Source organism: Squalius cephalus (assembly GCF_949319135.1).
Source record: "Squalius cephalus genome assembly, chromosome: 25".
Taxonomy (NCBI): domain Eukaryota; kingdom Metazoa; phylum Chordata; class Actinopteri; order Cypriniformes; family Leuciscidae; genus Squalius; species Squalius cephalus.
This window is the reverse complement of record NC_137146.1, coordinates 958,215-981,615: the sequence shown is the minus strand read 5'-3', so window position 1 is coordinate 981,615 and position 23,401 is coordinate 958,215. Positions and strand designations below refer to the sequence as shown.

At 41.9% G+C, this 23,401-nt stretch overlaps 2 protein-coding genes across 4 annotated transcripts in view; one reads left to right on the top strand and one right to left on the bottom strand.

Annotated features, from left to right (window-relative positions):
* Positions 1-14,567, bottom strand: part of ppp4r1 (protein phosphatase 4, regulatory subunit 1) — a 23,255-nt gene extending 8,688 nt beyond the window's left edge. Inside the window, exons 1-13 of one of the 3 annotated variants that reach the window (XM_079862479.1) lie at positions 14,394-14,567; positions 14,261-14,302; positions 13,322-13,457; positions 13,094-13,200; positions 12,545-12,687; positions 9,121-9,267; positions 7,667-7,774; positions 7,515-7,580; positions 5,521-5,679; positions 4,293-4,411; positions 3,189-3,632; positions 2,998-3,110; positions 659-801 (exon numbers count right to left, since the gene is read on the bottom strand). In XM_079862479.1, coding sequence (XP_079718605.1) covers positions 659-801; positions 2,998-3,110; positions 3,189-3,632; positions 4,293-4,411; positions 5,521-5,679; positions 7,515-7,580; positions 7,667-7,774; positions 9,121-9,267; positions 12,545-12,687; positions 13,094-13,200; positions 13,322-13,457; positions 14,261-14,302; positions 14,394-14,400 — 1,734 coding nt within the window. In that variant the 5' untranslated portion in view covers positions 14,401-14,567. Of the gene's footprint in view, positions 1-658; positions 802-2,997; positions 3,633-4,292; positions 4,412-5,520; positions 5,680-7,514; positions 7,581-7,666; positions 7,775-9,120; positions 9,268-12,544; positions 12,688-13,093; positions 13,201-13,321; positions 13,458-14,260; positions 14,303-14,393 lie in introns of all 3 variants that reach the window. The other 2 variants (XM_079862477.1, XM_079862478.1) reach the window with 2 other exon arrangements.
* A 558-nt stretch (positions 14,568-15,125) lies between these two features.
* On the top strand, positions 15,126-23,336 carry vapa (VAMP (vesicle-associated membrane protein)-associated protein A). Its single transcript, XM_079863731.1, has 6 exons — positions 15,126-15,487; positions 16,579-16,731; positions 19,343-19,446; positions 20,180-20,260; positions 20,890-21,057; positions 22,813-23,336. Exons 1-6 carry the CDS (start codon positions 15,430-15,432, stop codon positions 22,972-22,974), a joined length of 726 nt encoding a protein of 241 aa, XP_079719857.1. The 5' UTR covers positions 15,126-15,429; the 3' UTR covers positions 22,975-23,336.
* The last annotated feature ends 65 nt before the right edge of the window (positions 23,337-23,401 follow it).

Sequence of the window (23,401 nt, the reverse complement as noted above, 5' to 3'; positions counted from 1 at the left end):
AACTCACATCTGGACCTTCGACCCGTTGGACCCCATTGAAGACACTATATGGAGGAACATCCTGGAGTGATTTCCTTAAAAAAACTTAATTTCTTTTCAACTGAAGAGAGAAAGACATGAACATCTTGGATGACGTGCGGGAGAGTAAATCATCAGGACATTTTAATTCTGAAGTGAGCGACTCCTTTAAAATACAGAGCATCAACATGATCCCAGTTCTGAACAGGAGCTCAGGTGTGTGTGTGTGTGTGTGTGTGTGTACGTGTGTACGTGTGTACGTGTGTACGTGTGTACGTGTGTACGTGTGTACGTGTGTACGTGTGTACGTGTGTACGTGTGTACGTGTGTACTTGTACAACTATCTTTGTGAAGACCAGTTTGAGTTTTAGACCACTGGAGTGAGGACAAAGAGAGTAAAGAGGACATGTTGGCCGGTCCTCAGTCTCTGAGAGCCTTTAAAGGCCTGTTTGAGGGTCAAGACTTGGTTTTAGGGATATGGTTATGATGAGGTTTAGGGTCAGGGGTCGGATTAGGCACTTAGTTGTGATGGGTAAGGTTAGGGTAAGCGGCTAGAGATTGCATTGTGTCAATGAATGTCCTCATTAAAGATAGATGTACAAGAATGTGTGTGTGTGTGTGTGTGTGTGTGTGTGTTCACCTGTGTGTTTTCTGACAGGAGCTCAGAGGGGTTCTGGGAACTGAAGGGATTGGATTGGGCCGCTCGAGGCTCCAGGAAAGCGTCCTCTAGTCCCGAATCCAGTGCTGTAGCTCTCAGAGCCGCCGTCAAGACGTCCACTTGTGCTGAAACACACACACACACACACACACACACACACACACACACACGTCAGCACAGAGCATGGGTTTTCCTGCTTGAATGTTGATTATTCTCCTCATATTCTCCATTGTTGCGGCTCCTCTCTTCCCAGTCTGTCAGTAACGCTCTGTTTACTTCCTGTCTCTATGAAGCCCCTCCTTCTGAAAAGCACACTGTGCTCTGATTGGTCGGCTGGAGCAGTGTGTTGTGATTGGTCGAGCGCTTCGAGTGTGTTTGGGAAATGTCCCGCCCCTTTCCATAACCGCCAATTTAACACACTACTACCTAACTCAACCAGGCCCCGCCCCTTTATTCTGCGCATGAATTATTATAATGAGGAATATTGTGACGTGTTCCCGGAAGAAACTCGAGACTACAGTGAGTTCAGGAACACTGACACTGATATAGAGAAGAGCTGGAGCTTCTTCATGATCACAGCAACACTGAGGAGAAATAAAGATCTTCCTCTTCTGAACAGTTATTGTGCGTCACTCCTTCTGTTTTTCGGCTCAGTGTTTCAGCAACTTCCTGCACTCGCTTCCTTCCACCGACACAAAGGCCGCTTTAAGCCTTGTGTTCCTTAAGACCACAACAAACTGGGAAACACAAGCTTGCGATTCAGCCATTTCAAATCAGATGCCTTGTCCAAATACACACTCTTAATGCACACTACACACACTGCGCTAAGCGTATCCCATCATGCATTATGTTTCAGGAACTCATGTAAAACTAATTAGATGCATATAATTTGGTAGGAAAAACAAAAAGTGTTGCACATTTTCTTGGTGCAGTGTCTTCTGTTAGTTGCACAGCGACTACTGAACACACATGTAGACTTTAAAAGAATTGAAAATATAATAAATAAAAGCTCTGTAAACACTTAAGACTATAAGTGTGTCCTATTGAGTAATCAAAAGTTCTACACACACTTGCAGGGCCAAATAGAGGAAATACTAGTGGTGCAACGGATCATTCATCAAGTTCTTCAATACCACATCAAAAACTACGAGCCGAACTGATAAAGTTCACACATTATTAAAAACAAGTGAACAGTCAGTGATAAAATAAGAGCAAATACACAAATTACAAGCAGAGATAAATAACAAAGTCTAACAGTAGTGTTCAGGTACAGACATTAATAATGAAGCCTAAATGTAAAATAACGCTATTTGTTCACTGTAGAAATTAAATATAGTTTCATCTGTTAAAGCTGTATTCTGTTGTTTTATTAACATTAATGACAGACGGCAGCAGGAATATTAGGCCACTGTCACTTTAAGACGAATAAACCGACACACATCCGGTTTCTTTCTCCACTCTTCACTGATGACAGGACCGAGAGAACACTCGCAGAGACGGTGTTTAGACATCATTGTGTGTGTGTGTGTGTGTGTGTGTGTGTGTGTTTGTGTGTGTCCGTTCAAGCACAAGGAAACACAAAAGAGGAATCAATTCAGTGTTCGAGCGCTGTCTGAAACACACCCCTCTCTCTTGATTTTTTAAGTTTCTGAAGGTGATTTTTCACCAGTAGGTGGCAGCGAGTCACTAATGAGTGAGTCATTGAATCAATCATTCAACTGATTCATTCAGAAACTAATCATTTGACTGTCTTAATGAGTCAGTTATTGAATCATTCATTCAACTGATTCGTTCATTCAGTGATGAAACACCGCAGTGTGTCGCTCAGAGACGCAAAACAGTCCTGTGTCTTTATTTGAGCTATTTTCATTGGTGAAATAGAGCAAAAACAGGTGATATTGTGTCTAAAATATTAAAATATGTCTTATTTATCGAACTGTTGTATAAAATCAATATTGCTTTTGTAATCATGCTGATATTTGGAGAGAAAAACGGCACTCTTGGTGTGATATTGATTAACTATATTAAATGATATAAATGTAAGACATACAGAGGTATTTTTCTCTCTCTCTCTCTCTCTGCCTCTTCTGCGTTTAAAATAGTTTGAATGTGCAAATTGGAAAGACAAAAACACGTCCAAATCATAGACTTTCAGTCTACGAAAGTTAAATTTAGCAGTTAATCCAGGACTCACACGCGTGCCGAACCGTGGGGCAGCCGATCCGTATGGATCACCCCTAGGAAATACGTCATGCAAGTAGAGAAGTGGTCAAGAGCAGAGACCGCAGGTGTGGGTGTTTGGAGAAGAAGCTTGCGCTCACCTTTGACATCCGGGTCATCGATGTGCGGCTCCAGGTTTTCGATGAGCTCTTCCAGCTGTTTTCTTCCCAGCGCCGGAGCGGATGACCGATTCTTCTCCTCCCCTTTCTCCTCCTCTTTCTCCTCCTCCTCCTCTTTCTCCTCCCCTTTCCCCTCCCCTTTCTCCTCCCCCTTCTCCTCCCCTTTCTCCTCCCCCTTCCCCTCCCCCTTCTCCTCCCCCTTCTCCTCCCTTTTCTCCTCCCCCTTCTCCTCCCCCTTCTCCTCCCCCTTCTCCTCCCCCTTCTCCTCCCCCTTCTCCTCCCCCTTCTCCTCCCCCTTCTCCTCCCCCTTCTCCTCCCCCTTCTCCTCCCCCTTCTCCTCACTTTTCCCCTCCCCTTTCTCCTCCCCTTTCTCCTCCCCTTTCTCCTCCAGGTCCAGGCTGATCTCTGGGATCGGAGTCCTCCAGTATTGGAAGGAGTTGAAGATCTCCTGCTCCTCTTTTGGATTGGGATTGGGATTGGGATTGGGATTGGGATTATCCGGCGCTGATATGGGAGATTCCCGGTCCTCTGTCTCTTCATGAAGCCACTTCACGGACTCGACCTCCGCCTCACCTCCCGAGGGATTGTGGGAAACTGCAGGCGTCTCTGTGTTTGTGCTGAAGGAGACACAAATGAGATGTGAGCGAGCGAAGGTTTGTTAGTGCTGATTTATATCACAGTATTTTTCACAATTATACCGGTTTCACGATATATGACAGTATTTTTTTCTTTTTTCCAAGCATGACTGTGTGTTAACCTCATTTTCTACAGCTTGAGAGAGGAAACACTGCAGTAGACTGACTCAAAATGCCCCATTTTACTGTCATGAGTGAATACTGTCGCATTAATACAGGTTTGCAGTGTTTATAAAGAGGTCCAGCAGGAGGCGCTGTAGGAGCGGCAGAAGTCTCGTTCATAAACGCAGTGCTATCAGGCTATCATTATTCAACGATGTCAAAGCCTTCTGCAAAATCTATTTGTGTGTTTCTCAGCCCTTCGTTGTGTTTAAATCTTTTTATTTGGTATTTTAACAAACGCTCATTTGTAATTACACTTTTTTTAAATGCAAACACATCCTAAAAAATAAGCGTGAAAAGAAAAAAGACATGGGGGAGTAATAATTGAACAGAAAATTTTAAATGTAAATAAATTAAAAATAAATTAAAAAACCAACCAGACAGAAAACACATCCACCCGAGTCTCCACCTGAAAGTGCTATCCAGTGATAGAGCAGGTAATGAGGGCACGCTCAGCTCTTCATCAGTCGCTCGTCTCACCTGTGTGTTTGCGTTTCGCTCCAGTTCCCCTCGTCTCTGAAGTACTGACCCGCGTTACCGCTGGGACTCGCGAACGTGGAGATGAACTGACCCAGCGACTGAAACGCGGCCTGACGCACCTGGAGACCCAAGCACACGCTCATTAAAGGAGTCGCTCACTTCAGAATCAACTCTCCCGCACGTCATCCAAGATGTTCATGTCTTTCTTTCTTCAGTGGAAAAGAAATTAAGGTTTTTGAGGAAAACACTCCAGGATGTTCCTCCATATAGTGTCTTCAATGGGGTCCAAATGTGTCCAGATGTGAGTTTCAGTGCAGCTTCAAAGTCTCGACACGATCCAGCCGAGGAATAAGAGTCTCATCTAGACAAACCAGCCGACATTTTAGAACTAAATAAACATTTATATACTTTTAAACACTGGTCTAAAGATCCAGGACTCACACATTACGTAATCGCGGTGAAAGGTTGCGCGTGTTCCGGTTCAGAAATGTAGTGTAGGGCGAATTTTTTCCTCAAACTTCAAAATTATCCGACATCATTGTTTTGCCTTTTATTTATATTTATTTTCGGAAATTTTCGTATATGCGTTTTTCAGTATTAGTCATTCGGTGGCTCTGAACTGACACAACACGGATGCGAAAAACAAAGAAAATCGAACCTGATCTGAATTTTTTTATCACGGATGAAAGTTTCGGAGGAAGTGTGTAAACGTGATTGACATAACGTGAGGTTGTATTTATTTTTTAACGTGCGAAATAAGAATTTCTAACTCCTTTAGTCTTTGCACGTTGGCTTAATAAACACTGGGTCGGTTCTTACGCCTAGGTCACGCTTGACCTTTCAACATGATTACGTAATGCGTGGTGCATCACAGCTGGTGCAAGACCAGCATTTGTGTTTAAAAGTATATAAATGTTTATTTTGTTCTAAAATGTCGGCTGGTTTGTCTAGATGAGACTCTTATTCCTCGGCTGGATCGTGTCGAGACTTTGAAGCTGCACTGAAACTCACATCTGGACCTTCGACCCGTTGGACCCCATTGAAGACACTATATGGAGGAACATCCTGGAGTGTTTTCCTTAAAAAAACTTCATTTCCACTGAAGAAAGAAAGACATGAACATCTTGGATGACGTGCGGGAGAGTAAATCATCAGGAAATGTTAACTCTGAAGTGAACTACTCTAACACAGAAGTGAACTGGTGAAGGAGCAGGAGTGTGTGTCGTACCCAGCGCGAGGGGTCGCTGATCAGACTGATGAACAGAGAGGAGAGTTTGGTCCGCCGCACTTCTGGAGACGTGGCCGAGGACACGGTCATGAAACACTCGGCGCAGGCCTTCCTCACGCCCCACACGTTATCCGAGCAGAGCTGGAAGAACCGGGGAAGCTGGACCGGATCGGGAGAGAGGAGCGACAGGAAGACGCATCACACGACAGGAAACCAGCAACACAAAACACAGAGCTGATAACATCACAACATTTATAAAGGCTTTCCAGCAGCTCAAACAGTAGAGGGTGGACGCTTGCAAGGCTAAGGTCACGGGTTCGATTCCCAGGGAAAGCAAGAACTGATGAGAACTGATAAGAATGTAAATGTGTACCTCGAAATCCAATGTAAGTCGCTTTGGATAAAAGCATCAGCCAAAGTGCATAAAATCTGATTTTGAGTGTTTTTTAAACCCTGCTTAATAAAATCTGTTCAAAACTGGCCTGAAGACGCATCTTTTTCAGCAACACTTGATCCATTAATACTAACATCTTCTCTTCTAAAACTAACTTTAGCTGGACAATAACTGTATTCTAGAGCTGCTGTAAAGCCAAACAATCTCTGATACTGTAATCTCCTGTTCTCACTAGCCGCGTTTCCATTACCCTTCAAATTGCGCAAATTGAAATTGTGAATTGAAAATACGCCCAATGGAAACACGTAGATTTCGCAAAAACTCCCATTTGTCGCAAAAAAGTTTTTCCGCTCGCATGAGGAGGTTTTTCAGGCAATTCGAAAAAAGAATATTTCGCAAAACTGCAATGGAAACAGTTTTTTGCGCATTTACAGTCACCTGACGTAGATGAGGCGGTGTGTTTGGACAGAATACGAGACAGAGCTCTTTATTAAACTCATAAAAGACAAAAGAATTACAGGAATAATGGATTCTAAACCTCAAATAAATGCCACAATCAAGACCTCGACGCAGATCTGAGGGAGAAACACCCAGAAACTCCTCATATGAGCCGCTCACAGTATAAATGGGCTTTCCTCACCATTAATGCTTGATAACACGCCTACGACTCCTTCCATTAATAATAATAATGGCCAGTGCAGTGGCTGGGATATATATATAAACTTACCAACGTCCGTTGCCATGATTTTTGGAATGACTTATCACGAGAGGAAAAAAATGACGTTTTAGTCGCATAACATCGGTTAATGGAAACGCCGTTATTTCGCAATAGTTTTTTAATCGATATTTAGAAGAAAAAAAAGAAAAGGAAAAAAAAAGAAAAAAAAAAAATCACAAAAGTTTTGCACAAATCTTTAATGGAAACGCACCTACTGTAAAGCTGCTTTGAAACCATCTATATTGTTTAAAGTGCTTAAAAATGAAGGTGATTTGACTTGAAAAAACACTTTATGAAAAGCCAAAAAGCCCAAATCTCAAAACTGACAGATGCATGAACACAGTTTTTGCCTGTAGTGTCTCGCCTTAATTGAGCGTTCGCAAAGACCCGCCCCCTTTAGTTACTGTTGCTATGTCCGACAAGCCACGCCCCTCTCACACACACACCCTGTTCTCACGCAGAGAAACACACATCGCGGAGCAGAGAGGACACTGACAACACACTGAGACACGACAGACCAGGTTACGCTGATATGAAACAAAGTCTCACCTTACAAATTTGGTCATTTTTTTTTAAAGTAATTTAAACAATAAATACGGTTTTGTGTCTCTTTAATGTGTCGTTGCTCGTGAACCGATCATCTCTTCCTTCTAGTTCATTTATAGCATCAAATAAACATGAATGAACATCAGAAGGAATGTTTTAAAGACGTTAGGACACTCCGTTTAAAGTTCAAATCCTGCAACGTTAATCCACTAACTCTCCCGACTGCGGATGGGCGGATGGCGGATTATGATTGGTCAGATCACCTGTCAATCAAACTCCCTGCAAAGAGTCAATTGTGCAATATAAATAAAGTTGCTATTGCTGTGTGTGTCATACCAGCAGTTCCTCTGTTGCCTCTCCTCCAACAACACTGCAGATGTCCCCGAAGTTCGCCGCACACACCTGTCAAACACACACACACACACACACCTCTGATCAGCCCTCGTCCTCTCGACTCCCAGACACGGGCCAGTCAGACTCACACACACCTTGCGCACGTGGAACATCCTGCAGTCGCAGCACATCTCGCAGAAGCGCGGCAGGAAGAGCCGCTCCGTGATGTCCTTGCCCACCATCGGCGCCATCTTACAGATGATCTGAGGAAACACCGGAGACGGCGGTCAGTGGGAAACACCGGAGACGGCGGTCAGTGGGAAACACCGGAGACGGCGGTCAGTGGGAAACACCGGAGACGGCGGTCAGTGGGAAACACCGGAGACGGCGGTCAGTGGGAAACACCGGAGACGGCGGTCAGTGGGAAACACCGGAGACGGCGGTCAGTGGGACAGAATTCCAGAGTTTCAGCACAAGCATCACCGTTATGAACTTGTGCGGACCATTAACTGTCATATAAAGAATTGTAAATAAACGATTTCATTCTGTTTTTCTCAACACTTAGTGATTCATTATCAGCTATTTTTTTACTTGTAATATAATAGGCCCATATGACTTACTTTAATGTTGTGAAAATTAATATTAAAGGAGAAGTTCACTTTTAAAATGAAAATTCTGTCATCATATACTCACCCTCATGTTGTTTCAAAGCTGTATGAATTTCTTTCTTATGCTGAACAGAAAGGAAGATATTTAGAAGAATATCAGTAACCAGACAGTTTTTGGGTCCCAATGACTTCCATAGTAGGAAAAAAATATACTATGGAAGTCATTGGGACCCAAAAACTGTCTGGTTACTGATATTCTTCTAAATATCTTCCTTTCTGTTCAGCATAAGAAAGAAATTCATACAGCTTTGAAACAACATGAGGGTGAGTATATGATGACAGAATTTTCATTTTAAAAGTGAACTTCTCCTTTAATATAAGATAATAAAAAAAACATAATAAAATAGACCCATATTATTTACTTTATTGCTGTGAAACCTAATACTTATATAATAATACTAAAAATTATAATAAAATAGGGCCATATTATTTACTGTAATACTGTGTAAATTATTATTTATGTAAATATAATACAATCTTTATTACTTTAATCCTGTGAAAAAATATTTATATTATTGTAATATATCCTAAAAACATAATAAAATAGCCCCATATTATTTACATTAACACTGTGAAAATAGTATTTATATAGTATATTTATAAAAATAGGCCCATATTTATTTTATTGCTGTGAAAATGTATATTTATATAATATCATAATACAATATAATAATAATAATAATAATAAATAAGCCCATTTTATTTTGTTTAATGCTGTGAAAATGTATATTTATATGATTGATTATAATATAAAATAACAAAGAATATATTAAAATATGCCCACGTTTAACTTTATTGCTGTGAATGTTAATGTGATGCATTGTATTATATTATAATGCAGACTAATTAAACTCACAAACCTTCATTTCGTATGAAGGAAGACATTTATTATCATGGTTTCATTAGGTTTATTATGATATTAATATCACACAGATTCTCACCGCCATGGCTTCGGTTTTGACGTCGTCGTTGCTGTCCGGAGCGGTGAGGTCCACCAGAACGGGACACACCAGACTCTCCACGTCTCCTCGCTCGATGAGCTCCTGCTCCAGCAGAACCAGCAGCGCCGCCTGACTCGTCTTGCGGACCTGAGCCAGGAAACACGTCACATGACCAGGAAACACGTGAAAACACGTCACATGACCAGGAAACACCACACATGACCAGGAAACATGTCACATGACCAGAAAAACACACGTCACATGACTAGGAAACACGTGGAAAAATGTCACATGACCAGGAAATGCGTGAAAACACGTCACATGACCAGGAAACACGTGAAAACACGTCACATGACCAGGAAACACGTGAAAACACGTCACATGACCAGGAAACATGTCACATGACCAGAAAAACACACGTCACATGACTAGGAAACACGTGGAAAAATGTCACATGACCAGGAAACACGTGAAAACATGTCACATGACCAGGAAATGCGTGAAAACACGTTACATGACCAGGAAACACCACACATGACCAGGAAACATGTCACATGACCAGAAAAACACACGTCACATGACTAGGAAACACGTGGAAAAATGTCACATGACCAGGAAACACGTGAAAACATGTCACATGACCAGGAAATGCGTGAAAACATGTCACATGACCAGGAAACACGTGAAAACACGTCACATGACCAGGAAACACGTGAAAACACGTCACATGACCAGGAAACACCACACATGACCAGGAAACATGTCACATGACCAGAAAAACACACGTCACATGACTAGGAAACACGTGGAAAAATGTCACATGACCAGGAAACACGTGAAAACATGTCACATGACCAGGAAATGCGTGAAAACACGTTACATGACCAGGAAACACCACACATGACCAGGAAACGTCACATGACCAGAAAAACACACGTCACATGACTAGGAAACACGTGGAAAAATGTCACATGACCAGGAAACACGTGAAAACATGTCACATGACCAGGAAATGCGTGAAAACACGTCACATGACCAGGAAACACCACACATGACCAGGAAACATGTCACATGACCAGGAAATGTGTGAAAACACGTTACATGACCAGGAAACACCACACATGACCTGGGGCACGTTCAAGTTCAAAACGGTGCGCAACGTTTTGCTGCGGTTTCCGGGTTGAACGTCATGTTTCCTGGAAGCGGCGTGCACCGGTGTGCAACGGGGTTTGAGATGCGTTTTCTCTTGTTTGGTGGGTGTGTCAGAACTGCAGTCCAATCAGAAGCAACATGTATATAAAGCACGCGGTATTAAAGTGAACTCGCACAATGGGTTCAAGGAAAGTAATGTACAAATGTGTTGATGCAGCTCGGTATACGCAACAACTGAGGATATTAGAAGACATGTTTGTGTAAGTTTTATTGTAAAAATATAGGATATCAACATAATGATGTAGTTTTAGCTTCATTGCAAGTGTATGACATTTGGTATAGTGAAATAAACAATGGTAATTAAGTGATTTTCCTAAAAATGAGAAAGAAAATACAGGGTATTAAAACAGTATGAACTACAAATAAAGTCAGTATGTGAGGCTAAATAGATGTTTTAGTCTGAATTAGGTAAGATGTGTGCTTCAGTTTCAGCAATCCCTTCACTCGATTGGGATGTTCTCTTGTGTTCTGGGCAGCAAGTGCAGTAACTGCAACATCGGGCATATTTTGTAGTATTAAACACATATTTATACTGACTTCATCAGGCTCAGAAAATTCTTCACAAAGAACACAAAGAATGGCCTTCCCAGCTGCCATAGTTGCAACTCTTGCATCATCAGAACAGTGTGTTCAACGCATCACCGTTCCTGTTTAAAGAACGTTGTGCAACGTTTTGTCGGGGCTGAACGCAGCCCAGGAAACATGTCACATGACCAGAAAAACACACGTCACATGACCAGGAAAAACGTGGAAAAATGTCACATGACCAGGAAATGCGTGAAAACATGTCACATGACCAGGAATCACGTCACGTGCCCAGGAAACACCACACATGACCAGAGCCATAGAGAGAAAGAGTTGCGACACTCCCATAGACCTCCGTTGTAAATAATGGCGGCGCTTTTAACCGCCTACTTCCGGGATTTGAAGATCGGAATTGTTCCAAACACTGTCATTTGGGCGTTGGACACCATTCACTTACATTGCTGCGCGTCGAGTTGTTCTAGAGTTAAGTTGCTGAAATATCGACCTCTTTTGATTTGTCAACTGTCTATGTTGTATCAGAGGCCCTTTGCGATGCTTATACTGGTCTTCATTTGTATATGCACAGCGTAATTATTTATATTTTATGTTGGTTGTTTCAACCAATTTTCAAGCACTGCCTGCTAGCTAGTGCGACTTCGTCAGCTCTGTGACAGTAAGAGTTCGGTAATGAATCACTACCACCTTTATAGCAACTTTTATTTAATTAAATTTTTTGGGATATACTAACTTTTCATTATGTTTTATTGTCTTGAGTGAAGCGGCTTGTGAGAACAATGCTGAACCTCTAGGATTGTTATGGGATCATCAGTCCTGTGGATCACCTGCCCCTGGTTTTTGTTTTTCTTGTTCACACACACTCACACAAGCACACATTTTTGTTGTCTGTCATTGTTTAATAAAAAATATTTAAGCGAACTCTGAACGGACCGCCACGGCAGACCTCTTTGCGTGATCACGAAGGTAGGCTAATGGCTGAATCAAAATTTATAAGCAAAATCACGGGAATCAATAGCCTAATACAGCCCAGTTGTGCTCAAATAAATATCATGAGACGTCCATCATCAGATGAATGATATGGAAAAGTTAAGTTAGAGCCGCTAAAGCCAGTGCTACTACCCATGCGAACATGAACACTGAGCTTTTCCCTCCAAAAATATAGCCTAAAACTTATCTCCAAATGCAAAACTGACATTAACAAAATGCAATAATGCAATAACAGCTGAAAAAGTACTTGGGTGTGTGTTTTATTTTATATTTACCGTTAAATAATGCAATCGCTGCTGTCTGTCCCATAGAAGAGCATGACAGCCAGCGTATGTTTTGGAACTATTGGGGCTTACATGAACCACGTGACAGCCATAGCGGCGACATCAAAGAGTGTCGCAACTCTTTCTCTCTATGGCTCTGCACATGACCAGGAAACATGTCACATAAACAGGGAACACGTCACATGACACCTCACATGACCAGGAAACACGTCACATGACACCTCACATGACCAGAAAACACGTCACATGACACCTCACATGACCAGAAAACATGTCACATGACACCTCACATGACCAGAAAACAAGTCACATGACAGGAAACACGTCACATGACGCAGGAAACACACGTCACATGACCTCTGCCCTGAAGAGCTGGAGCAGCAGAGACTCGCACTCACCAGGTTGTTCTGGTCGGCCAGGTATCGGACCACGATGGGCAGGAGGAACTTGGAGAAGGCGAAGGGAATGGAGGGCCGGTTCTCCTGGCAGAAGATGGCGATGTGTGGGATCTGCTCCATGAGCTCCGCTCGAACCGTCGGCTCTGAGGAACAAACGTTATAACACATGATAAGGTTAGGCGACCTCACACGACCAAGAGCATGGAATACCATCATGAGTGAAAATATGACTATGATTTTATACGACCAAGTAATTAATATTAAATCACTTACATTTAAGACGCAATATTGACTGTTTTTGCTCTATTTCAGCAGCGAAAATAGTTTTAAACAAAGATCACATCAGAACCATAACAAACATGCTAAAGCTGACTATTGCCTCAGAATAAATTACATTTACAATAAAAATAGGATTTGTTGCTGTCTTGACACGCACATGAAAACACACACGTGGAATCACAGGCCTCTCACAGCACAGATCTGAACACATATGAGCATTAATGAAAGTTATTCTGGACCCGACTCTCTGTGAGTGAGTAAAGTGCGTACCGGAGTCGTCTGCGAGTCTGTCGATCCTCTCCAGCACGGACACACACTCGCGCTCATCCTCGCTGACGGCGCGGAGTGTGTCCAGGAGACTGCGGGCCACCATCTGCCTGAAACACACCACACACACAGATATAATCTCTCATCATTTGACCGTTCAATGGCCTGATGATCCCAGAAACCAGACGTGTGACTGACGGAGTGTGACGGAGTGTGACGGAGTGTGTGTACCTGTTGAAGACGTTCTCGCTGCTGATGTACTTGTCGAGTCGGCCCATCGGAGTCAGCATCTCATCCTGAGACACGAAGTCCAGCACTGAAGGCACAATAATGGCGTCAGACTCTGAGCTGTATCCATCCACACCAACTAGACACAGAGACAGCATGAGCAAAACACACACACACACACACACATCCCACAATCCTCTGCGATTCCAGCTTCATCAACCTCAGCGATGAGCGTGAGATCACAAACTTCGCAATAAACTTCTCAGTGAAATTCTCAGTGATATTATCGTGATGTTAATAACACCTCAGATTAGAGCTGGGCGACGTTTATGAAGATATACAACAATCAAGCAGTTGAGATTCGCTATATTCATATATATCGCTTTATATGATTGAATGTGGATAATATTGGATTTATTGATGTGGAAATACTGAGGATTAGGAAAACCTGTGAGGTATTTGTTCAGTTTATAACGTGACGAGTCTAATTAAATGATGTATATAAATGACAGGGTTAAAATAATACTTATACACAACACATACTCAGATATTTGACTTTGACTGTCTGCTATTGGCTGAAACTGAACCGGTCTCATATTTGATGATGAAGTTTGCATCATTGGTTCTATTATCTTCAAACCCAAACACTGTGATATCCATCAACAAGCACCGTGTTTTTACCCTGGTATTACCATGATTGTGGACGTGACGTTCTTTGAAGGTCTGTTTACCTCAAGTGTTTTCATTCTGCGTGTATATACATGCACACATCTCGAGTTACCTCAGTATAGCAGCGGGCTGTGCGGGTCACGTGACCTGCTGTTTATGAATCACGTTAAAACGTAAAGTTGACACCATGCTAACGCTATTCACACACACACACACACACACACACACACACACACACACACACACACACACACATAGAGAGATGAAACTCACATCCGTCCGTGTCCTCCTGCGAGTCTTGCAGCAGAGAGAGATCTGAAACACACAACACGATCAGTGAATGTGTGTGTGTGAGAGAGTGTTTAGTCAGAAGTGTGTGTGTGTGTGTGTGTTCAGCTGTACACACCCGCCATCGTGCGCTGCTTCTACATTTAAGCCGCTTCTGTGCTGATGGCCAACAAGCGCCGCAACACAAACTACACAAAACTACACAAAAACACACAAACACGCGCCTCTGAACTCCACTCGAGCACTGCCGCCGGGCCCGCGCATTGATCCTTTAACACGCACGCGCCGAGGGCAGACTCTAGAGCGCGCACGCACGGATACTTTTGAACGCATGCGCAGTGACGATTACCAGAACTCGCTCTATTGATGGTTATTCGTATTTATGTATTTATTTACTTATTTGTTTATTTATAGGTTACACAATTTTAAGCCATTTAATTATTTTATATATATATTTATTTGATTGAATTCCAATAAAGTACGACAGTAAGAACAAAGTACATTCAGAATCGTAATATACAGGAAAGTAATACGATTAAAATACATGAGTATAATATAAACATATTGGGAAGCCTTTGGAATGACATAATTTGGTTAAAGAATAGTTTTATTGTATTTTGTTTTTATTTTTTTACATTTTTAATCTTTTTATTGGAGTCTAAAAGTGAGACGTTTATTTGTTGCCCATGGTTTATTATATTTTTTTTATTTTTGGAAATATGCGGCGTGGCAGAAGGCTACGCACACACACATACTTTACCAGTTCGACCAGTTTCTGTGCTTTTATGTATTTGTTGTCTAGAACGACGTGTAACCCCAAGGGTCATCAGTCACCGCGCATGCGCACTGCGACCACAGCTGCTGAAGTGATTCAGATTAACCGAATTATTCCCACGTCTTTGTCTTTTAATTAAATAGACATATGTGGAAATAGGATAACAGCTGTGAGAAAAAAAAAAACTACAACAGTTTCCCCTGTGTTCATCTGAGTGACGTGTCCCGCCGTGCGCGCCGCCGGCCTGCCTCCTCCAGTGCTCGAGCCGCGCGCGGCTGTGTGTGTGTATGTGTATGTGTGTGTGATCGTGAGTGCGCGCGCGTCGTGGCCGGGGCTCTTGAGCAGCACGCGAGTGTGTGTGTCCCGTTTAACGGCTGTCATGTCCAAACTGGAGCAGATTCTGATCCTCGACCCGTCGAGCGACCTCCGTTTCAGAGGTAAAACGGTTTAATCACGAATAACCGGCCGTTGTAACCGAGCCGGCTCGCGGAGGCCTGTTCGCGCGCGCCCGCATGCCTGCATCACTCCCTCGGCTGCTGTTTAACGCGACTCCCGGGGATCTGCAGGCCTCTGGGGGAAAACGCATATAAGTGATTTTAGTTTTAACATCCGCTCTCTCTATAAGACGTGTTTTGATCTGTAAAAGGCTCGTTCACTCGTTAGTGTGTTCAGTGAGCTGTCACAGTTAGCCTCAGTGCTAACAACAGATTAAAGATTCACATCTTGAATGAATCTGATCTGTCATTATTGCTCCTCGATCAGATCTAGTGTTAGAAGCAGTTTTGATTATCAGTGTGATCAATACTGCTCTATCTGAGGCTGATTTAAGGTTAAACGTGTTGTTAGACTGATTTAAGGCTCAAAATTCTGTGTAAAGATGTAATGCTGTATAAAGTCAGACTTATCCCTGCTCTTAGTAAAAAAGTACACAATTAAAATCACTGTGAATATGCATTTATGCCACATTAAACGCCTAATAGAAGTGCTTCACAGTATAAATATGATAGTTGGAAATATAGTGTTTGAATGATCAATACTGCATTAATAGCTCATTAAATTCAAGAGTTTGATTCAGTTTAATAGACTATATGAATCCCTCTTTCTGCATTGAGTCATGATGGAGAATGTTTGATTCTGCAGGAGTGTTTGTGCTGTAAGGATAGGAAAGGGTTTTTGCATTATTTATGAATGACTTGAACAAACCAACCCATCTGACGACATGTGAGCCTTACAGACGAAGCTTCATTACATGGGATTCACCATTAATATTCACAAATATACTCATTATTATTGTCCCAGAGAACCTGCACTGCACTGTAAACATGATTGTAATTTTAACCATTTAAATGCTACAGTAATTCACTTACTATATTCACAATAGTTCTAACCTTAAAGAGCAAGTCGTCTCATTGCCTGATTTACAGGGAAAGGTCTTAAACTGACATTCCCAGAATTCCTGTGTGCCGCTGCATTTGATTGTGTGTGACACTCCTGCAGGTTTTAACGTGTGTGTTGTGTGTGTGTGCAGGACCCTTCACAGATGTGGTGACCACTAACCTGAAGCTGAGGAACCCGTCCGACAGAAGAGTATGTTTCAAAGTGAAGACCACAGCGCCTCGCCGCTACTGCGTGCGGCCCAACAGCGGCCTCATCGACCCCGGGGCCACCGTCACCATCTCAGGTCAGAGGTCACACACACGCTCGGCATGCTGACACACAATTACACGTCACTATTCTCTGGGATTTTCTTTAATTAGACAAGATTTTGCTGAGTGTTTATTGTGTTTAGGACTGCCGTGTCAAGTGTGTTGGTCTGTTCACAAATCATCTTTTCCAACAAGTTTAACTTAATTTATACCTTTTAGTGGCATTTTTACCTTTATAAAGCCATTTTTTTAACCTAATTAAATGTATGCATCATCGTTTGTGTCTGATTCTAATATTTAATCAACTTAAATTAAAATAATAAGACATATTAGGGCTGTTGCCAATCAAATGAAATCAGTATCAACTAAATTGATCTTTGCGCTGCAGAGGAAACAGAATCTGCATCTGAAGTGGATTTAGATGCTTTTACACAGACTGAGGGATCAGAGGGACATGAATGTGTTTAACCTGCTGTTACACATGCAGAAATAATTGTTTTAAACATAAAACTTTGAATATTGATATTAGAAGTGATTACCAAAATTATTACATGTGATATTAAAACCGCCAGTAGGTGGCAGCGAGTCACTGTTAATGAGTGAGTCATTAAATCATTCATTCAACTGATTCATTCAGAAATGAATCATTTAACTGTCTTAATGAGTGAGTCATTGATTCAACTGATTCGTTCATTCAGTGATGAACACCGCTGTGTGTCGCTCGGAGACGCAAAGCAGTCCTGTGTCTTTATTTGAACTATTTTCTTTGGTGAAATAGAGCAAAAACAGGCGATACTGTGTCTAAAATATCCGTGATGTTAGTGTTCACTGATTGGCCGAACGCACGCGAAACACCAGCATCTGCCATTTTTAAAAAAGGCAGTGTAAACACACAGATTATAGCCTATATATTTACTAACTCTACGAACATGTAAAACAGAGATAGATGAAGCTCTTAATCTTTACGCTGAGGAGAAACTCCAACACAACTTTGAGGAGATCAAGAGAATCATGATGATGTATTTCTGCTCATCACACACACGCATACGCTAATAACTCTTCATCACGCTCTACCTTCAGTGTGTAACAGTTCTATCTAATATCGCATTAGACAGGACTGTCAGACAGATCGTACACTAATGAACACAGAGAATGTGAGCTCAGTCGTTCTCAGCGCCGTCAAAATAAAAGTCCCAACAACAAGCGTGTCTTACGTCACTTCAGAGTTCCTACCGGCGGTGCGAACGCAACCAGGAAAACCTTCCTAGAGGAACCATTAGTTCTCGGAGAACCATCCTGGTGGGAGATCCTAGAGCCGAGATCCTAGAGCCGAGACCCTAGAGCCGAGATCCTAGAGGCGAGACCCTAGAGGCGAGACCCTAGAGGCGAGACCCCTAGAGGCGAGACCCCTAGAGGCGAGACCCCTAGAGGCGAGACCCAAGGGGCGAGACCCCAGGGGCGAGACCCCTAGAGGCGAGACCCCTAGAGGCGAGACCCTAGAGGCGAGACCCCTAGAGGCGAGACTCCAGGGGCGAGACCCCAGGGGCGAGACCCCTAGAGGCGAGACCCCTAGGGGCGAGACCCCTAGGGGCGAGACCCCAGGGGCGAGACCCCAGGGGCGAGACCCCAGAGGCGAGACCCCTAGAGGCGAGACCCCTAGGGGCGAGACCCTAGGGGCGAGACCCCCAGAGGCGAGACCCCCAGAGGCGAGACCCCAGAGGCGAGACCCCAGAGGCGAGACCCCTAGAGGCGAGACCCTAGAGGCGAGACCCCAGAGCCGAGACCTTAGAGGCGAGACCCTAGAGGCGAGACCCTAGAGGCGAGACCCTAGAGGCGAGACCCCAGAGCCGAGACCTTAGAGGCGAGACCCTAGAGGCGAGACCCTAGAGGCGAGACCCTAGAGGCGAGACCTTAGAGGCGAGACCCCAGAGGCGAGACCCCAGAGGCGAGACCCCAGAGGCGAGACCCCAGAGGCGAGACCCCAGAGGCGAGACCCCTAGAGGCGAGACCCTAGAGGCGAGACCCCAGAGCCGAGACCTTAGAGGCGAGACCCTAGAGGCGAGACCCTAGAGGCGAGACCCTAGAGCTGCCCGGAGTGAAAGCCACTATAATTATCCTCTTTAATGTTGTTTATTGAACTGTTGTATAAAATCAATAGCGCATTTGTAATCATGCTGATGTTTGGAGAAGAACGGCACTCTTAGTGTGATATTGGTTAACTATATTAAATACATACAGAGATATTTTCTCCCCTTATCTTTAATATCGAGGGCATTATAAATGCATTTTAATAGAGTAAATCATGCAGTGAAAGTGTGCGCTATAAATGCTCAAGCACACTAGTCTGACCTACTAGACCACATCATCATGGAGTGTGTGTGAGAGAGAGAGAGAGTGTGTGTGTGTGTGTGTGTGTGTGTGTGTGTGTGTGTGTGTGTGAGAGTGTGTGAGAGAGAGAGAGAGTGTGAGTGAGTGAGTGTGTGTGTGTGCTCTAGAGTGAATTACATACTCCACAGTGTCAGATCACACATCATATGAGCATCCCTCAGGATATTAGTGTAGATGAAGATATTGTAAAACACACACACACACACTCTCACACACACACACACACACACTCACTCATGATCTCCTCTTCTCTTCCAGTGATGCTGCAGCCGTTTGATTACGACCCGAACGAGAAGAGCAAACACAAGTTTATGGTGCAGACGATCTTCGCGCCGGCCGGAGCGACGGACCTGGAGGCGATGGTGACTCTCTGCTCCCGCCGTCACGACCCGTTCATATCCATATCCATATCCATATCCATCACCCGCTCATATCCATATCCATATCCATCAACCGCTCATATCCATATCCATATCCATCAACCGCTCATATCCATATCCATAACCCGCTCATATCCATATCCATATCCATATCCAGCACTCACACATCACAACTAATACACTGGTCATACGCTATTGGGTCACACTTTATTTCACAGTGTCCTTGTTACATATGTTACATGTACTTACCATAGTAATAACAGTAAATTACTACCCTAACCCTATAGTGAGTGCATGTAGTTCATTAATATTACTCAGTGCTTAAATATATAATTACACTGTAACACTGACACCTTAAAATAAAGTGTAAGGTGATGTAGTAACATGTACTTACTCAGATAAGTGCTGGGTAATATTAATGAACTACATGTTCTTACTCTAGGGTTTGGTTGAGGGTTAGTTACTTGTAATTATGCATAATTTACTGTTATTAATATAGTGAGTACATGCAGTAATGTGTGACTGTCACCTTAAAATAAAGTGTTACCAATTTACTTTGATGTGAGGTTGATGTTCATCCCAGAAATCAATCATCCTCAAAATCCTGGAAGCACAGTTTTTATCTGCTCATGTCTGACTGGGTGTGTGTGTGTGAGCCTGTGACATCACTTCCTGTGAAACGCCTGATCTCAGAGGTTGTGTTTGTCGTCCGCAGTGGAAAGATGCCAAGCCGGACGACCTGATGGACTCTAAACTGCGCTGTGTGTTCGACATGCCGTCAGACACTGAGAAGATGGTGAGTGTGTGTCGCTCTCATCATATTCATATTCATATTCACGTGTTCTATGATGAAGCTGATATTGAGCTCAGTGTGTCTGTAGAGTTCACACACACTGCTTAAAGTGCTCGACGTGTTGAATTTGACTTTTGAAATGCAAGTCCTGGAAAAAACATCCATATTTATGAAACGTGCTTGAATTATTGAAAGACAATATTTGTGAAATTAGTGTTTCATTTTATAGATAAAACAATCTTTTCGCTGCAGCTCGTCTGATATAGAGCCATATGGCTATGAGTGTGATATTACTCATATAAATATCCAAATATATGATACAGCTTTTATTCTTCAAGTCAATCATATATTCATGGGTGAAGAAATCAGATTTAATAAGGAAAGTGATATCTGTGTCATATTATCCTTTCAGTGGTGGAAGTTACCGCAGTCATTGCATCTGCTGCACTTTATTACTACCATTTAGTTTATTGATTTATTATAATATATCTATTTACCTTTTTTATAATTTGAAAGATAATATAGATATTGTTTGATAAGTGAGAGCTCTGATTGAAGTCCTTGGGGGGAAAAAGTCCTGGAATTAGATTTGACCGTGTGTGTACGAACCGTGTGTGTGTGTGTGTGCCCAGAGCGAGCTGGAGTCCACCAAAGCCGCGTCGGGTGTGAGCGCGTCGAGGGCCGAGGGCCCGTCAGGAGCCAGGAGCCTGGATGATGCCGAGATGAGGAAGGTCATGGAGGAGTGCAAGAGACTGCAGACGGAAGTGGGAAAACTGCACGAGGAGAACCGCCAGCTCAAGGTGCCGGAACACACACACACACACACACACACACACACACACACACACACACACACACACACACACACAGGTTCTGCTGCGTTCGAGAGCGTTCACACTGAGCCAATAATACTATCATGATCTAAATCAGGGATTCCCAAACGTCTGCCGAACACCTTATTAGATATTAGATCTAAAATATTTACTTCCTGAGAATTGTATATTTCGATTAATAAACACATTCATGTGTTCACAGTTCTCTGTTCTAGGTTAATATTGATATTGAAATATTAATACATTTAAAATTTGAATATAATTCTTTGTTGTTGACATTTTTCACGATTAAACCTTTTTTCAGTTGTAAAAGTGTCAGTCCGTATGTAGGCAATTACTGCTGTAAAATAGATATTTTAAGTGTTTTATTTGAAATTAATATATTTAAAATATGAATATAATTATTTTTGTCGATGATATTTTTCACTATTAAACATATTTTTTTGTCTAGGTCCTCATTATTTCTAACTCTTAAGAGAGAAATATAGGCAATTGCTGCTGTAAAATATATATTTTAAGTGTTTTATTTGAAATATTAATATATTTAATATATTTTTTGGACAGTTTTCACTATTAAACCTCTTTTTTAGTTGTAATAGTGTCTCAGTCCATATTAAATTCACACTGGCATTTTATGAACCTAATCAAATTATAAATAATAATTATTATTATGATTATTATTTGACTGTAATTGTAAATCTGAAGACCGTAATATAGGCAGTTACGGCTGTAAAATAGATACAATATTTATTAAGTATTTTATTGTAAATATAAATATATTTAAAATATGAATATAATATTAAAATATATTTTTACATTTTTTTCACTATTAAACCTCCATTTTTTTAAGATTATTATTTAACTCTTAAGAGAGAAATGGAGGCAATTACTGCTGTAAAATGCAATTGTACTGTAAAATAGATAATATTTTAAGTGTTTATTTGAAATATTAATATTTATAATATGAATATAATTATTTTTGTCTGACATTTTTCACTATTAAACTTTTTTTGTCTAGGTCCACATTATATCTAACTCTTCAGAGAGAAATATAGGCAATTACTGCTGTAAAATAGATATTTTAAGTGTTTTATTTGAAATATTAAAATATGAATATAATTATTAAAATTTTTTTTTTACATTTTTCACTATTAAACCTCATTTTTAGTTGTAATAGTGTCTCAGTCCACATTACATTCACACTGGCACTTTATGAACCTAATCAAATTATAATAGTTATTATGATTATTAAGACCGTAATACAGGCAGTTACTGCTGTAAAATAGATAAAATATTTTAAGTATTTTATTTGAAATATATTTATATTTAAAATATGAACATAATAGTAAAATATATTTTGACAGCCTCCATTTTTTATGATTATTTTTTAACTCTTTAAGACAGAAATATAGGCAATTACTGCTGTAAAATAAATTAATATTTGATAATTATATAATTTTTTTTTTCTTATGATATTTGTCTTAAATTCTTCAATGTAAAACATTCAAACCCTCAAGAATAAAATGAGAAATGTTTTAAAAATGATGAACAGCAGCAGAAATGCTCTGAGCTCGGACTCGTTGGCATCAGGTGATGTCGTGTTCTGGTGGAGTGCGCTCTCTGAACACTAGATGGCGTAACCATCTCACACATCATCATTCCAGCATTTCCAGTATGATCTCCCTGTGTGTGTGTTTACCTGTGTGTGTCGCTCCCGATCAGGACGAAGGCCTGAGGATGAGGAAGGCTAATCAGTACGACAGCTCGGTGTCGAAGTCTTCATCGATGCTGAGTAAAGACCCGGGCTCCCGATCTCTCCCGTCGCTGCTCGTGGTCATCGCCGCCATCTTCATCGGCTTCTTCCTCGGGAAGTTCGTCTTGTAGAGTCCGTGTGTTCTGGGCTGGCGAGACAAGCGTGCGTTCATGTCGATAACCGTCGAGACGAGCCCTACGGCAGCGGAAACAAACGTGTCTGTGTACAGGATCATTCAAACAGGCCTTGCCTTTCTCACACACACACACACACACACACACACACACACACACACACACACACTCACTCTCAGAAACGATGGCTCGTTTCTCCCTCTTTTCCGCCGTCTGTGGGTCTTTCTGTGGGTCGGGGAAGAAGAAATCGTCCATGTTGTCGAAGCATCACTAGCCGTCTCGGTGGAGGCACTCGTGTGTGTTTAGAGACCTTGAAAAAATCAACCTATGAATAAATAAAAGGACGTGTTTCTCTTTTTCTCTGTGGTTTTATTAAGAGTTTAATGGAATGTTTTAAGTGTCATGTACATGTTCTTTTAGATTA

What these genes read in the sequence shown, in the direction of transcription:
- vapa (XM_079863731.1), top strand. Translation starts at nt 15,430, where the DNA reads ATGTCCAAACTGGAGCAGATTCTGATCCTCGACCCGTCGAGCGACCTC. An exon ending in GGCCACCGTCACCATCTCAG is followed by an intron (nt 16,732 to 19,342) that starts GTCAGAGGTCAC and finishes CTTCTCTTCCAG; the next exon opens with TGATGCTGCAGCCGTTTGAT. An exon ending in CGACGGACCTGGAGGCGATG is followed by an intron (nt 19,447 to 20,179) that starts GTGACTCTCTGC and finishes TGTCGTCCGCAG; the next exon opens with TGGAAAGATGCCAAGCCGGA.